Source organism: Furipterus horrens, unplaced genomic scaffold (assembly GCF_987537825.1).
Source record: "Furipterus horrens unplaced genomic scaffold, mFurHor1.1.pri manual_scaffold_1, whole genome shotgun sequence".
In the NCBI taxonomy this organism is placed as follows: domain Eukaryota; kingdom Metazoa; phylum Chordata; class Mammalia; order Chiroptera; family Furipteridae; genus Furipterus; species Furipterus horrens.
Window position 1 is genome coordinate 174,398,697 of NW_028327171.1, and position 14,743 is coordinate 174,413,439.

General features: G+C 35.4%; 1 protein-coding gene across 1 annotated transcript; it reads left to right on the forward strand.

Annotated features, from left to right (window-relative positions):
• The first annotated feature begins 11,365 nt into the window (after window positions 1–11,365).
• On the forward strand, window positions 11,366–12,285 carry LOC150022319 (transcription factor BTF3 homolog 4). Its single transcript, XM_090268186.1, has one exon. It carries the CDS (start codon window positions 11,416–11,418, stop codon window positions 11,890–11,892), a length of 477 nt encoding a protein of 158 aa, XP_090124312.1. The 5' UTR covers window positions 11,366–11,415; the 3' UTR covers window positions 11,893–12,285.
• Window positions 12,286–14,743: the final 2,458 nt, after the last annotated feature.

Genomic DNA, 14,743 nt, shown 5'->3' on the forward strand with positions numbered 1-14,743 from the left:
AAGGGTGCCGAATTACATCTCAAGTAGAATAATTGCTTGACACTTTTCCTGAATATTAACTTTTTACATGTAAATAGCTCAGAGTAGGGTCTCTGGATAGCAAGAAAACACACAAAACTGTACAACTCACTGAGAACATCCTACAATAAGTTTTTTTTTTTTTTAGTTGACATGACCTTGCCTTTACAACTTCAGATAAACTACTAAATAATTTTCCCAGTAAACCAGGAATAAAGATTCCTTATCAATATGCTATGAATTTCCCACGTTCTCTTAGGGTTATAAAATGCAATTTTTTTCTAACTTTGTATCTGATGACAAGGACTTGAACTCCATTAAAGTGGTAGTTTTTTACCCCCAAAGTTTAGAAACCAGAAGATTCAGAAGAGAAATTGAATGTATGGTAATTGGGGAATGAGAGAGTGGCACATTGCCATTGCTCAATAACTCAATAATAAATAAATGTATTGAGTGCATAGATGAATACTGTTTCTTCATATAAGCATCACTACAGTCACCCAATATGTTAGTGAGATATTGTGATTTATAATGAACATATATTTGGTTTCAGTCCCTTTTCTGGTACAGAGCTCGTAAAACCCTTGGAATTTCGTAAGTAATGAGAGCAACAAAGGTGTCTCCAAAAAGGGAGTCCTTCGGACCTCCAATCTATAGTTGATTGGTCAGAAGCACAGGTCAATAGTCTGTGATTAGGACTGGCATCTGTAGTAGGGGCAGGCAGTCTTATAGGACTGAACCTTTAATCTGTGAATCCAGTGTTATTTGTAGGTACTGTTCAAGAATTGCTTGCTGGTTGGGGAACCCCTCCCCCCTCCATGTTGAAATTGAGTCTCAGAACACTAAAATAGCGTACCTCAATATTGTGTAGGCTGAGCAGCTAAAACGTGCCAGGTGTTGACAATTGCAGACTCCGGACTCCTCCCATTTGGGAGTTACAAGAAGTGCTCTGAGAATCCTACCTTGTCATCGTTTCTGTTTGTTTGTTTTTGAGGGGAAGAGATCCATTTGTTGTTGCACTTATTTACGCATTCATTGGTTGATTCCTATATGTGCCCTGACCAGGGATCGAACTGGCAACCTTGGCACCTGAGGACAACACTCTAACCAACTGAATTACCCGATGAAGGCCAATCTTATCATCTTAAGGATTGTGCAGCCCATGTGTTTGAATGGGTATAAAAGATTGACACCAGGCCTTGCCTCACCGAGTGTCTTCCCCTAAGGAGCAGCTGGGACCCATCACTCTTTGAGGCTTTGCCTACAGGCTTCTCAGCAGAGCCATGGCTTATGTGAGCCACCACATCTGCTTGCTGCATACTAGTGAGATCTGCTTCCCTTAAGATATTTAATATCTATCACAGAGGCACCAGATGCCTGACAGCAAAAGAATACTAATGAATGCTGTAGAAGCCGGTCCAGGAAAGATTACGGAAATTGTTTATACTGCTCACATGGATTTCTGTTGATTGCTTTTAGAAATAAGCTATTATTGTTCATGTGATTTTTTTAGAATGATTTGGGTATTTGGATTCTCTCCAGATATCCCAGATATTCTTTCACAGAATCACAAACAGTTGATAGGATTGACTATTACTTCAATGCTTAGCAGCGTGTCTCTAGTTCTCAAGCTCCAGTTCTCAGCCAGAATATTTATCTGAAAAATACTTGGCACATATCTCCATAGCAAATATTTGTGCTCATTACAATGTGAGAGTTTACCTCTATGGTTATGCAACCTCATTTTAGTAATATACTCATAATAAAAATAAATATACATGCAGTCACAATACTTTTATGTACCTTTTAGAGATACTTGTTTCTGGTGGATGTTCATTCATAAAGGTCTTTGCATATTTAGAGCCATTATTTCTGAAAATTACAGAAATTCAACAGTTTTTAACAGAAAATTGGAAGTCCATGCTATAGACTGTTTAGAGAATAATAAATTTAACATCTTAACAAGAGCTACTGGCTTTATACAGGCACTGGTGTTAAAATGAAACAGTAGGTGGATTTGATTTTTTGAAAAAAACTGTCTTCCTTTCATTCCTCTGTAAATTAACAGATACTGTTTGATTATAAAGAAATAGGACTAAGGAAACCAGTTTTATGCACTTCTCTTCTGCCACATTTTTACTGAGGTGACGAGAGAGTAACCTCCAGCCCACTGTTGACCACTCAGCCTGGCACTGGGTCAGCACCAGTTTTTGTTTGTTCAGTTATGTCAGCATCAAAGCCATGCCTGGATGCTCCAAGCCTTTCAGCTAGTATTAAAGTGCGAGGAGAGGATGAAGGAAATTTTTTAAATACACAATATCAATAGCACTGGTATGGGGTTGGGGGCTCTGAGACATGAATACTTATGCTGTTAAAGAGGCTGAAATGGCAACAAGCAATTGTTAAATAATAAAAATTACTAGTCTCACTGCCTTGGCTGTAAGAGGTAAAATATTCTGCATGCCATTATATATCCCATGATCTATCCCATCTCCCATGAGACAGAGATTAATGCTGCAATACCAAAGAAGGAAAATGTGATTACACCAGATTTTATTGTAATACCATTATAGATTTGTTGCCATAATAATGTTGGATGTACATTGCTTTACTTCAGTAAATTTTTATTTTTCTACATTTCCCTCTAGAGATTTGAGAGCCTATATGTCTATAAAACTGCAACCTTGAGTCTGCAATTGGAAAGCCTATCTATTGTTCTAAAGTTACCTTTAATCTGACTATACAGGTAGGCATAAACTATCATATAATAGAATGTATATCCTTTGCATTACACATTTTCCATCATTGAGCTCCTTAGTATTTAAGGTGTATGTAGATACACTGAGATTTTTCCTCCATTTTGGTCCTTTTGATTCATGGGATGAAATGGATTCTGCAGTATTACAGATTTCAAACTTAAAACAACCAAAAAGCAATGATGCCAGCATTCCGCACACTATTCTCTTTAAAACAGAAAACATATTTCAGTTAGTCTTACTGAAATAAAACAAAAAAAGCTTTTGACTTTTTAGAACTTTCTGTCTTCCCATTGTTGACTAACATTTAAAAGATACATTTCCCTCTCACATTTTTACTTGTTCCTTTGCCAGTACTATTTTAATACCATCAAATTTCATTGTAAATTATTACTTAGTATGTGGAGTCAGATGTATTCTGAATATTACATTTTATGCAATAGGAACCTTTTGTAACACAAATAGTACAAGTATATTATGAGCTTGTGTTTAGAGCACACATTACTACCATCACTCTCTCCCTAGGCTACTTCATCAATTGTTGTGGCTTTGTATACTACCTACATGGGAGTAGTTTTCAGGTTCATAATCTCTAGCTCAAATCTTTTCTCTGAGTTCAGGCTCTTACAGTCAACTATCCAATTAACTTTAGATATCTCAAAGGTCTGTCAAACTTCTCACATCCAAACTGAAGCTCTTGGTTTCCCTTTACACCTGCTCCTTTTTCTCATCTCAATGAATGTCATCACTATCCAACCAGCAGTTGACACCAGAATGCAAGCTCCTCATTCCCCACTGCCAATCCATCAACAAGGTCTAATGGTTCTATCCCCCAAAATACAGCGGTGGGCAAAAGTATGTTTATAGTTTTTCATATGCAAAAATATATAATACAATAGTAAATAATAATACGAGAATAACGTCTATCTCTTGTATACTCAGAACTAAACCTACTTTCACCCCACCCTGTATATTCCAAATTCACCCATCCCACTCCATACCCACCCCCACTACCCTGCCCAATGACACCTAATCGCACTCACAGTGTCTTTTTATTGTGTGCTCATATCCACTCCCCACATAGGAAACAAAATATTCTTTAAAAATATAATTTAGATTATGTCACATCCCAATTTAACTTAGGTTAAAATGGAAAACTCTTGATGTTATATTTAAAATCAAATCTAAACTTTGTATTCTGGTTTATAAAACCTGACCCCCGCCCATTGGCAGCATTACTTCCTATAGTCTCCCCTGGGCCAGAGAGGCACCAGCTATACTTCAGCTCCCTGCTCAGGGACAGTTCTAGTGCTGTTCCCCTGCTGTGCAATTCCTCCTGCTTTTTGAATTCCTGGTCCCCTCTTTGCCCTCCAGGTCTTATTTTAAATTACACCTGCCTGTAAAAGTTTTCTTCCTGACCACCTTATTTAAGTATGCTTCCCAACCCCCTACATCATCAACATTATTCTTCCACAGCACCCCCAACTCTGTTTTCGAAATCTGTAATTATGTCATTAATATATTTACTTTGAATTTTCTATCTTTCTCTCTGGATTAAATGTTCAGTCAGGGCAGGGATGTTGTCTACCTCTTTCACCTTTACAGCTCCAGAGTCTAAGACAGAGTCAGTCACATAGGACATGCTAGACAGACCAATGTTCCCCTGGATCATCGCTTAATATGATCTTGTCTAGTATTCCTATTGACTTCTGTCCCCACCATCTACTTCACTTTCTTTATTCAAAATAAACATATCAAAGTTATTTCAAGTTATACTACCTCATCACTGCCCATTTGTAATTCAAAAATAATCTTAATGTTATTATTTTACTAATTTGCTAAGTATTTTCTTCTGTAACTTAGGTAATTTCTACACATACCAAATATGTTAATTTATGTTCAGTAGCAAATGACCACAAACTTCAGTGACTTATACAATGAAAGTTTGTATATACTTTTGCTCCATATCCCAGCAAAGGTCTCTGTTCCATGAAGTCATTCAGGGCTACAAACAGACAGACAGAGGCTTCACTATATCATAGCTGCAAAATGTGTCATAGTGTCTCCTTGTTGCCTGGGAAGAAAAGAGAGAAATTAAAAATCACACATACATTTTTTTCTTCATCCAGAAGTAGCACATCATACATCTGTTCACAGTTCTTGGACTATAGTTAGCCATACGGCCCTGCTAGTGTCCAGCAAGTGAAAAACTCAGGGATCATTCCTCTCGGCCTCTCCTGTTTTCCCACCCAAATAGAATAACTCACAATCTAAAAGTTTCTAGAGTTCTTTGTTTTTCTATTACTTATTAAGGGTATGTTTATGTGTATATTGCTCAGCTTAAATATATGTCAGTAATTCAATTTAGAAGGGAGTATTTATAAAAAAGCATGAGTACTTAATATACATAGTACACACGAAAAAAAACTTTGAAAGATAATGTTTCAAATGTACTGTTTAAATTCATAGAGTAAAAACAATAGTGTAACTGTGGGTGGGAAAAATAAAAATAAGAAAAATGAAAAGAATATTTTATTGAGCCACAAAAATGATTACTACCTCAAGAGAATTTGTTCTTCTAATCTGACAAAAGCATATATGCATAAATATATAAAAGAAGAAAGTTACAATGGATTTCCATTGCTCTCTAGATCAAAAAACTTTTCACTATAACTGTCAAAGTCTTCTATCAGTTAATAATACCCTGTCTGTTCTATTCTTTCAAAAATAAATCTTTATTTGTGCTGAAGATGACTTAGCATTAGCAGTGGAAATCTGATAAAAATATATGGTCTCTGACTTCAAGAAATCCATATAATGAGGGAAGGCTAACTTGTAAATGATTAAGAACAGTGTGGTAATGCTTTCAATAAAAGTATTTGCAGAGAAGAGAGATAGGGAAGGCTTCATAGAAGTGGCAATATTTGATCAGAATCTTAAAGAATTGTTTGGGAGGAGCAGGCAGTGAGTAATCCATTACAAATCACTGGACTAAATCCAGAAAGTGGTTTATGCCTAACTATATTGCATATCAAAACAAATCCCGTGCACACATTTAATATTTTAAAAATATTTCAATTACAGTTGACACTCAATAATATATTAGTTTCAGGTGCATAACATATTGATTAGATATTTATATAACCAAGGAAGTGGTCACCCAGATAAGGCTATTACCCTTCTGACCCCACACATAATTAGCACAATGTTAGTGACTACATTCACCATGCTGCACTTACAACCCTGGGACTACTTTGGCCCATTTTTAAAAAAGGTTATTTGTTTTCTTATTATTGATTTTTAAGAATTCTTTGTGTATTTTGATTAATAGTCCCTTATCATATGTATCTTTTGCAAATGTTTTCTCTAGTTTGTGGCTTGTGTTCTCATTCTCTTGACATTGCCTTTTACAGAACATTTTTAATTTTAGTGAAGTCCAACTTATTAATTCTTTTATGGATCATACCTTTGCTATAACTAAGTCCTTATCGTGATCAATAGGTTCTGCAACTTTAAATGAAACAACAGATAATGAAACCAATTTTACCATTGACTAAGTGATATAAACAAGAGTTAAGTTCCTACGGAATCTCATTAACATTATAATAACATGACGTGGAACTAAATGACATTATTCAAGGACCTGCTGTATCCAAAAAGTCATTGCCACAGCCTCAGTCATTTATGTTTTCTTCTATGAGTTTTATAATTTTGTGTTTTACATTTAGGTCTATGACCCATTTTTTTAAATATATGTTTATTGGTCTTAGAGAGAGAGGAAGGGGAAGAGAGGGAAAGAAAGGGAGAGAAAGAGAAACATCAATGTGAGGGACAAACATCACACCCCGACTGGGGATCAAATCTGCAACCCAGGTATATGCCCTGACCAGTAATCGAACCTACAGCCTTTTGGTGTATGGGACAACACTCCAACCAACTGAGCCACACCAAGCAGGGCTATTATTCGTTTAGAGATAATTTTTTGGAAGGTGTAAGGTCTGTGTTTGATTTACATTTTTTTGCATTGGATATTCAGCTGTCTCAGAGCCATTTGCTGAAAGACTCTCTTTGCTCCATTGTGTTGCCTTCGCTCCCTTGTCTGAGATCAGTAGACTGTATTTATGTGGGTCTATTTCTGGGCTCTGTATTCTGTTCCATTGATCTATTTGTTTATTCTTTTGCCAATGTTACACTTATCTTGATTACTGTAGCTTTACCATGAGTCTTGAAGTCAAGTAGTGTCAGTGCTCCAAATTTGTTCTTCTTTTATTGTGTTGGTAGTCTGAGTCTTTTACCTCTCCATATAAACTGATTCAGTGTGTTAATAACTAAAAACTAACATATCAAGATTTTGGCTTGGGTTGTGTTAAAGATCAAGTTGGAAGGAATTGACGTCTTGACAATATTGAGTCTTTCTATCCATGAACATGGAATCTCTCTCTACATTTTTTTAGTTCTTTGATTTCATTTATCAGAGTTGTGTAATTTTCCTCAAATAAAAATACATAGTTTGTTAGCTTGTATTTAGGTATTTTCTTTTTTGTGTGTGGTAATGTAAATAAATTTTTTTAAAAGATTTTATTTTTTTAAATTTTCAGAGAGAGGGGGAGGGAGGGAGAGAAACATAAACTGGCTGCCTCTTACATTCCCCCAGCTGGGGACCTGGCCTGCAACCCAGGCATGTGCTCCGACTGGAATCGAACCAGTGACCCTTTGGTTCGCAGGCCAGTGCTCAATCCACTGAGCCACACCAGCCAGGGCTGTAAATGAAATTTTGTTTTTTATTTCAAATTTGACTTGTTCATGCTGGCATATAAGAAAGTAGTTAACTTTTGTATATTAATCTTGTATTCTGCAGCCTTGTTGTATTCCCTCATTATTCCAGGAGGTTTTTGTTTCTTCTTTCAGATTTTCTACATAGACAATTATGTCACCTGTGAACAGAGTTTTATGTAATTCTTCCCAATTTGTGTACCTTTTATTTCCTTTTCTTGCTTGTTGTATTAGCTACAAATTCCAGTACAACCAATGAAGCCACCCAGCCAGGGCTGAAATTATTTTTTATCTTGATTCAAACAAATAAAATGTATACAAGAAAAAAATATAGTCACATAAGATGACAACCAGAGAAATATGAACATAATGGGGTATTTGATTATTAAATTACATTCATTTTTTAGATTTGTGATAATGATATTTTGGTTACTGTTTTATGTTGTTGTTGCTGTTGTTTTAGAACCCCGCACATTTTCGATTGCCAAAAAAGTGAAAGTACTCTGAATGACTTTCCTCCTGTGGCTAGCTAATGAAGTGGCTACTTTTTGTCATTGCTATACAGGAACACTACTTCTAGAAAGCTTTCTCCAACTAACGCCGTCACTTTAAACATTTAGCACAATCAGATCTTCATAATAAATATTATAGTTACAACATATAGCTATAGTCATGTCCTTTGCAAAACAAACAAACAAAATTTAAAAACTCGGATATTCTAGGCAATTTCTAGAAATCAAAAGAAGCAACTTTTTCTTCTGTGGAACCCACACCTCTTGGCTTTGCCTCATTTTCACCCCCTACAGTATCCCATCTCCACTCTCCAACCCAGAAGGGCCAACACCAGAAACCAAAGGTTTAACTCTGGAATGACTGTGAGCATTGGATGGTTGTGGTGTAACCTTGCAAGTGATCACCAGAGAAACTGCACAATACCTGAGGCTAGACTACATTGCTAATTGGAATGTAAAAAGCTCAATGTACATACCAAAATAGAGTGGTTATAACCAGGAAGAAAGTTAGAATAGGTGTTGAGAAACTAAGTTTACCTTAGTAATACAAGGGGAATCCAGGTTCAAGATAGAGTCAGGAGAAACAGATGGAATGAGGTGAAGAGTAAGAAATGTTGAATAACTGGAACAAAAACAGTATCAGCACTAAAATAAAATAAAATAAAATAAAGAAATCAACTCACTGAAAAAACAATGAACATCAGAGTCTTGCGGACTTGTTATTGAAAAACTGAGGGGAGAAGAAAAACCTTTCCTGGAGACACAGGATAATTTTTGAAGTATTAGCTAGAAGCTTCACTTGCCTTAAAAGAACTTTGGTTCTTGGTAACCAGGAAATTATATGTTGTTTATGAGCCACAATTATATATTATTTATTATACCTGTTGGCTGTGGGAGAACTTAATAACACCGTATCATAGGATTTAGGTAAGTCTTAAATAAAGTTAAGTATGTGTATGTAAATTATATCTTGTTAAAGGAGGTTACCAAATCCTTTTCTATTCCTAAGTCATTTTACTCCTCTAAAGTCTTTAAACATATTTCTCTTGGACGTCTCTGCTGACATGACCTTAGTTTATTTAAGTCAGCTGTTCTCAAAGTGCAATTTAGGGATCCCTGGAAGGTCTCTAAGATTCTTTCAAGGAGTCTGTGAGGTAAAGATGATTTCATAATATTAAGATATAATTTGCCTATTTCACTCTCACTTTCTCCCAAATGTTCAGCAGACTTTTCCAGAAGCTATGTGATATGTGGTAATACCATTACTCTAATGACTAATAGAATATGTGTTTGAATGCTCTTGTGCTTTAAAATTTCATTTTTTATATTTCTAATATGGTATATATTGGTAGGTATAACCCATATAACCATAAGCTCTTTGAGATCCTCAATACTTTTTAAGAGCGGAAAGGGATCTTAAAACCAAAAAAATTGAGAATTGCTGCTTTAAGCCATCATCTATTACCTTAACTTTTACAATTTTTTTCCTAATATATCTCTATCTTTTTATAATTTCTGCCATGTGCTCATTTGAAAATAAAAATCTGATTATATTGCATCTCTGTTTAAGGTTTACATATATCTAATAACCTGTAAGATGGGATAGTATCATGGCACAGTGGAACGAACAAGAAGACCTTTGATTCCACCTAGAGCTGAATTTGAATTCAATGTATGTTGGACTCCACTAATGGTTCTCCAATAACCATTTCTCTTTTCTTCATTTTTGTAATATAACCCCTGACTTTTAGCTTAGCACATGACATTACCACTAGAAATCACTCTCTTGGAGCTGAGTGTGGACATATGAAGATGGGCATTGGGAGATGAGCAGAAGTAATATATATGCAACTTCTGGGTCAAGTTGTCCCCCAAAAGAAGGTGGTTTACTTCCACTTCTTTCAAGCTTCCAAGGGGATTAGAGGGTACTGAGCCAGCCAGCTTTAGCTATGTGGATGAAGACCATACTTACCTATTTGAGATTGTCTCCCTAAGTCTATGTTGTTTAATGGAGGAAAAATTAACCTCTACCTTGAGTCCATTTTGACCATGCAGGCAAACGTGGGCTTAACCTCAACTAAGTGCCTATATGACCTAAATCCCTGAGGTAAATGTGTATAAAAGGCTCTTACTATATATTTTCAGGTTCCTATACTGTGTTTCCATTAACCTAAGCTTGCTCGGAGCAATCTTTCATTTTCAATTTATTCTTTCTTTTAATATTAATGAAGTATGCTAGGCACTGCACACAACAGTATAACATATATTTAGTCACCATGCAGTGGGTCCATCAACAAAATGAAGAAAACAGTGTCCCGATAGTCAAGCAGAGCAAAGTGATACTTTTTGAGGTCCTGCTACTTTTGGACAGACCCAGAAACCATGAGACTGGACTCTTGGCTATTGAGCCTCAATAAGTAAAAGGGTTTCAGATTTATTAGAAGGGGACAATTAAGAAAAATGTGGGGCACTAGTCCCTGGCTCAGTATTTGAAGTATAAAGTGAGGTCTGTGCAGGATATATATGTGTGACTAAAAACGTCTTTCATCAAGCCTGGGCTATTCTATAACCCAGGGCAAGACTGAATGCGCCAGTAGGAGATCAATGATCCAAGCACATCAAGAGCTGGGGAGGCCACACAAGGAGAAATCTTATGTAATAACAGAGGATACATGTGCAATGCTAGAATTATATATTTTATAGACATACCTTTCCATGTGAAAAAGGCACATACTTTGCCAGCCCATTTTTTGTTTAAGATGGAATTTTGGCCCATGTGAAGGATTGACAGTGTTATTATTACATTTTTACTAAAAATAATTTTATATTATTTTTAGGTTGAATCATATGAAATTGCTGCTTTGTGAATCAAATATGGTGTTAAAGGTCCATACAACTGGACTGAAGACCAGGAAGTCCTTTTTTCAGAAATCTCAACATACAAGGATTTTAGGTAAGTCACCACCAAAGGTCTCAGATACCTGCAGCATCAAAGTGGCTGAAACTCTGGAGGATATCAAAATGCCAAACATAAATCCTTACTTCTGACATCTACCTTGGGTCTGTGTAAAGCCAAAAGATATGGTTTTTCTTCTCTTCTTTACAAATCTCATGTAAGTGCCTCTCAATTGTAGATTTTAACTAGAATCCTGCTGGCGAGGGAATCTGTGGAATTGAATTTCTAGGTTTTACAACTTTGTGATGTAGTGGGGAAGCTAGAAGAGCTTTAGCTATGTTAATATAATTTTTATTAGACTATGGGTAAAGTTTCTGGGCTAGAATAAATAAGAGTTAGTCAAGGCTCTTGCCACGTGCTGGTGTTGGAGGACCCTCCCAGCTTCAGATTTACCAACAGCATGAATCAAGAAAAGTTAGCCAAACTTCAGGCTCAGGTCCGGATAGGGGGCAAGGGTACAGCTCGCAGAAAGAAGAAGGTGGTGCATAGAACAGCTACAGCCGATGACAAAAAACTTCAGAGTTCTCTAAAAAAACTGGCTGTGAATAATATAGCTGGTATTGAAGAGGTAAACATGATTAAAGATGATGGAACAGTTATTCATTTCAACAATCCCAAAGTCCAAGCTTCCCTTTCCGCTAACACCTTTGCAATTACCGGTCATGCAGAAGCCAAACCAATCACAGAAATGCTTCCTGGAATATTAAGTCAGCTTGGTGCTGACAGTTTAACAAGTCTTAGGAAGTTAGCTGAACAGTTCCCTCGACAAGTGTTGGATAGCAAAGCACCAAAACCAGAAGACATTGATGAAGAGGACGATGATGTTCCAGATCTCGTAGAAAATTTTGATGAGGCATCAAAGAATGAAGCTAACTAAAATTTTTTCTGTTTTTTGGAAGCTGGCATGGACTAGATTTAACATCAGCTATGTGGTTCCAAAGTTTTACAGACACGAAGAACATCAACTGTTACTAGTTCAGTAATATAAATATTTTGTATATTAATAATGCTGTTTGTTCAGCATTTTTCGGTCATTTGATTTTGCATTTTGCACTTCCTCCCAGGATCTAGTCTTTTGGTCAAAATACGAAGTATTGGCGCAGCTTGAGGGTGTTTGATTCTTGGTTTTTTTGTTTGGGATATTTTTGGTGTGTGTGTATGTTTATGTATGCTTGTGGGTATGTGTATATATATACAGTGGAGAGCAAATTGGAAAACAATTCTATTTATCCTCCTCCTTCCCCCAGTAGAAATAAAACAAATCTTTACATTTGAAAAAAAAAAGAGTTAGTCAAAAAGAGATGATAAATGAAGAGTACGTCCGTTCAGACCTTAGACTCTTCCTCTCAAGTGGCCCTTTCCATTCACTCCCTCTACATCTCCAGCTCCCCCTCTGTTGTGGACAAACAGAGATGCTAACATCATACCCCAGGAGTGTGTGTGTGTGTGCTTCCTGTTGGATTCACAATTGAAAGATCTTTAAGGTTAGTTTTCTGCTAGTCTCTGTATCTTTCTTTACTTGAAGAAAAAAAGTTACGTTCACAATCTTTAAATTGGGGGAGTTGGAATTGTTTGAAAATATACATTAACCAGAAATGAGAAATATCTGAGATTCTATGCTATGACATTAAATATGCACTTTATTCATTAATGTTCATTCAAAAAATAAATTGATGTGTTATTGTTAATGAAAATGCAATTTTTGGTTTGGTAAATATACCCCAAGTCTCACTATTTCTGCTTTTTAGATCAATTTTTTTTTTTTTTTAACCGGTGGCAGATCTAAGCCATGGAGCTTTCAATGTAATTACATCTGATTTCTGGACATTATATTAATGCTGAACTATTAGTATAGTAATGGCCACCGACATACTTTTCATTTGTATTTTCATAATAGCCTCTATCCATGGAAGGCACCTAATTTGTCATAATGGAAAGCTGGTGTTTTTAAGATATATTTTAAAAGGGTAATTCCTTATGACTTGACCACAGCAGTTCATGCCAGAAGATTGTATCATTTTTTTCAATATGTCAATGTTAATTCATTTTGCAATCTGTTTAAACCTGGCTTGGTGGTCAGTTGTTAAAGCTGTCTGTAATTGTCAAAGGCCTCACACATTGTCCTTTAGACATAAATTTGAGGGCAATTATATGTGAAAATAGTTTATTGTTTCTTGGAATTTAGAATTGTTTTTTTTAATAACTTAAGATTTGAAGAAAAAGAGTTGAGTAAAACTACTTGGGAAAAATACCAATGCATATTTTTTCTCTTCAAATTACTTTCTTTTACTTTTTTTATGGATCTAAATATTCAGACCCATTGTAGAAAGAATATTTTAAAATGAAAATTCAACCCACATATAATTCTACTACCTAGAAATACCATCACTTAAAAATGCATTTTTTTTCTTCTTCTTTTATTTTTTAAAATCTGTGTGTATATGTAGATGTGTGTGTTGGGGTATGCTCACAGAAATAAGGATGTATTTTTTGTAAGAATTCAAATTAGGAACATGCTATCTTTTATTTATCATTTAAATAAAAGACTTCATCAGCATTTAATGTTAGGAAGTAAAATTTGGGAGCAGATTGATTTTTTACTGCTTTGTAGATAACCTAAAAGTTTTATAGATCTAGAATTTAGTTGTTATGGGTGGATTAACTCAATAGATTTTCAAATGTTAAACCAGCCTTGTGTCCTTGGATAATAACCCCAGCTTGTCCATAATGTATAATACTTTTTAAAAATTTCATAATTCAAAAAAAATTTCATAATTCTATTTGCTAATATTTTGTTAGAGTTTTTCTTTCTATATTTATAAGGGACATTGGACTATAGTTTTGCTCTGTTTAGTTTTTGTACTGTGTTAATCTGATTTGTTATGAGATTATACTGACCTCATGAAACAAGTTGGAAATGTTTCTTAGTCTTCTGTATTCTGAAAAAGGTGAGTGTACAATTCATGTTTATTTTTCTTTAAATGATTAATAGAATTCTCCAGTGAAGCCATTTTGTCCTGGAGATATATTTTTAAGGAGTTTTTAAATTACAAATTCAATTTTTTAAATGGTTGCCATATGGCTATTTAGATTATTTTGTCTTGGTTGAATTTTGGCAGTTTATGGTTTTCAAAGAATTGGTTCATTTTTCTAGGTTGTTGAATTAAGGAGCATAAAATTGTTCATAGTATTTTTTTTTTCTTAGCTTTACATTTTATTTTTTTTTATTTTTATTTTTTATTTTGGTTTTTCAATTACAGTTGTCCCCTTTTCCCCTAATTTCTCTCCCCCACCCAACCCACCCCCTCTCCCGCAATCATATCCCTCCCCGTTGTCCATGTCCATGAGTCTTTTATACAGGCTCTTTAATTAAACCCTTCCCTTACTTATCCCCCTTCTCTCCCTCTCCCCTCCCCCCTATTGACTGCTATTCTGCTCTTTGTTCTATTTAGTTCCTTTGTTTGTGTTGTTCTTTAGTTTCCTGTATTAGGTGATATCATATGGTATTTTTCTTTCTTTGCCTGGCTTATTTCACTAAGCATAATTCTCTCTAGTTCCATCCATGTTGTCTCAAATGGCAGGAGTTCCTTCTTTCTTTCTGCTGCATAGTATTCCATTGTGTAAATGTACCACAGTTTTTTGATCCACTCATCTACAGATGGGCACTTAGGTTGTTTCCAGCACTTAGCTATTGTAAACAGTGCTGCAATGAACATAGGGGTGCATAA